This window comes from Mus caroli, unplaced genomic scaffold (genome assembly GCF_978045245.1).
Source record: "Mus caroli unplaced genomic scaffold, Mus_caroli_1 scaffold_2, whole genome shotgun sequence".
NCBI lineage: Eukaryota > Metazoa > Chordata > Mammalia > Rodentia > Muridae > Mus > Mus caroli.
Window position 1 is genome coordinate 93,750,222 of NW_028227257.1, and position 3,238 is coordinate 93,753,459.

General features: G+C 33.8%; 1 protein-coding gene across 1 annotated transcript; it reads left to right on the top strand.

The window, feature by feature from the left end:
• The first annotated feature begins 1,985 nt into the window (after positions 1-1,985).
• Positions 1,986-2,918, top strand: LOC110290255 (olfactory receptor 5T7). Its single transcript, XM_021156759.2, has one exon. It carries the CDS (start codon positions 1,986-1,988, stop codon positions 2,916-2,918), a length of 933 nt encoding a protein of 310 aa, XP_021012418.1.
• The last annotated feature ends 320 nt before the right edge of the window (positions 2,919-3,238 follow it).

Sequence of the window (3,238 nt, forward strand, 5' to 3'; positions counted from 1 at the left end):
CAACTGGCTGCAGTGTTTACATAACAAACTTGAAAGCATATACACTGTGATAGAGTCTTTGCACTAAGTTATGTCTCTGCGAATGAGGAAATGCAACACTACCCTTAATGTAAAAAATGGATTCTAAATATTTCCCTCTTACTAATATGTTATTTAACTATTTGCTTAGGGTACATGGAATTCTGTACTGTATAACAATGCATACAAGTAGATTTACATTAATTTAGGACCTGGGAATATGTTGTTCAATATATAGAACAACAAATATATAAAGCCTTATAACTAATTTGGCTATAAACTTTGGGGTGTATTTGATTACTGGTTTCCTCAAACAAGCATCTGTTCCTTCCTCATCTAGTACAAAATCCTGATTGATAATAAACTGAAGTCCACTTCCTCATTTACCAAAATTATATTTAAATGATCACTAACCAAATTCACAACCCTTCAAAAGTAACTCATGGAGAAGTCAGCAGGATGGCATAGACAGTAACGAAAACTATTGGGAATCTGAAGCATGATTGCTATGAAGTCAAGGCTATCCTGGCTTACAGTAAGATGGAATCTTAACTCTACCCCTGCAAACAAACAAAACAAAACAAAAACAAAAACAATATAATTCTTAGACATAGATGATTAACAAATAATTTTTGTTCTAAAATGTTTTATATATTATAACCCAAGTATTAGACAAGCAATATATATCAGTATATTCTATAATTTGCTTTTAAAGATTTGATCTTGCCATATGTTTTTCTCATAAGGCATTCTGACATGTTATTAATTGGTTTTAATTTACTTTGTCCACTTTTATGCATATCTTAACAAATTATTCTGTAGAAATTCTGACAGATTTAGAATTATGGTTCTAGTACAATGTTCCATTCATATATTGTAACTCAAGAGGTTCTATGTCAAAGATAATTATTGTACCTAACATTTTTGTTGTAATTAATAGTGTAAATATGTAATAGAAATCCTCTAATACTATGTAGTTGACATACAATTCAAGAAGGAATATATCTATTTTATCTATATTACATATAATGTAGTTATATGTATATAAGGTAAATACACATAATTTTGTTGTTTTTTCAAACCCATAAATATAAAAAACACACAGTATCAAATATGCCAAGATCTTTACACTCTCTATTAACAAATTAAAAACTATTTTTTTTCTTTTTGTTAATATATATCAGGAGATTGATAGTACATACCATACAACAAAAACTTGAGGCTTAGTGTTCTTCTTTTAATCCTGTCAGTAGGGGATAGGATTTTCTCTCACTCTTGGGACTTTCTCCTCCAAATTAGGTGTCTCTTCCAGCCTTAATATGGGGGCCTTAATGCAACTTGTTATGCTGTATTCTGGTGATATCCCTGGAAGGCCTGCTTTTTTTGTTGTTTTTTTGTTTTTTGTTTTCTGAGACAGGGTTTCTCTGTCAGCCCTGGCTGACCTGATGCTCACTTTGTAGACCTGGCTGGCCTGGAGCTCAGAAATCTGCCTGCCTCTGCCTCCCTAGTGCTGGGATTAAAGGCGTGCACCACCATGCCAGGCTGGCCTGGTTTTTACTAAAGGGAAACAAAAGAGGAATAGATCTTCAGGAGAGGGCAAAGGAGGGAGAGACTGGGAGAAATGGAAGAAGGAGAAACTGAGTTCAGGATGTAAAATATAAGGGAATTTTTTTTCTAATTACAAAAACATCAAAAAGACACTGGGTAAACACCCATGCCCACTGTGTGGTCCTGCAATGAGTAGCATATTAAAACTCAAATCATCATCATGTTATTGTCCTTCTCTCTAATTCTTAAAATCATGTAATATGTACGCAAATATGTGCCTCTGAAAGTATATGTTTTCCTGCTTAGATACACATATAAAGACATAGCTCACTTCATTCAGAGCAAAAATACTGTATACTCTAAAGTTATATGAACTATAATTTTCTGATTACTTTCAATTTCTTCTATGAGATTTCAACATGGAAAACATCACTGAAGTCACAGAATTTATACTGATGGGCTTCACAGACAATAGTGACCTGGAGATCCTTTCCTTCTTCCTCTTTCTAGCAATTTACCTCTTCACACTCATGGGAAATTTAGGACTGATCGCTCTGGTCATTGGTGATTCCCGCCTGCACAATCCCATGTACTATTTTCTGAGTGTGCTGTCCTCAGTAGACGCCTGCTACTCTACTGTTATCACACCACAAATGGTAGTTGATTTTGTGTCAGAGAAGAAAGTCATTTCATTCATTGGCTGTGCCACACAGATGTTTCTGGCTGTGACTTTTGGTACAACTGAATGTTTTCTTTTGGCAGCAATGGCTTATGACCGCTATGTGGCCATTCACAACCCTCTTATGTATGTAGTGAGCATGTCACCAAGAGTCTATGTGCCGCTCATTATTGCTTCCTATGCTGGTGGAATTTTACATGCTATTATTCACACGGTGGCTACTTTCAGGCTCTCTTTTTGTGGATCCAATAAAATAAGTCATATTTTCTGTGACATCCCTCCTCTCCTGGCAATTTCATGTTCTGACACCCACATCAATCAGCTTCTCCTCTTCTACTGTGCTGGGTTTATTGAGGTAGTCACTATCCTGATTGTCCTATTGTCCTATGGCTTCATTTTGTCTGTCATTTTGAAGGCACGCTCTACTGAAGGTAAAAGAAAAGTCTTTTCTACATGTGGCTCACACCTAATGGCAGTGTCCACATTTCATGGCACTGTTCTTTTCATGTATGTGAGACCAAGTGACAGCTATGCCTTGGAACATGACATGATGGTATCAATATTTTACAGCATTGTAATCCCAATGCTGAATCCTCTCATTTATAGCTTGAGGAACAAAGATGTAAAAGAGGCAATAAAAAAAGTGTTTGGAAAAAGAATACTTTGTGGATAAAAATATTTTGTATAAATCTTATGTAAAAAAATAAAAGTCATACTCTCTAATAATATAAATATTCATGTTGAAAATGTTCCTTTTGTTCATCAATATATTTCAATCTTCAGTAGACATATTAGATGAAAGGTATTAGTTAATGCCTCTCCTGTCTTATTTTCAATACAAAAGATTATATCATCCACATTTTTATGTTAATAATCATAGATATGTTTATATGTATATTTCATATGGTAATGATAACACTGTAAAAATATATATAATATATTTATACAATACTATATATATATATATATACTCTATATACATATATTTACTTT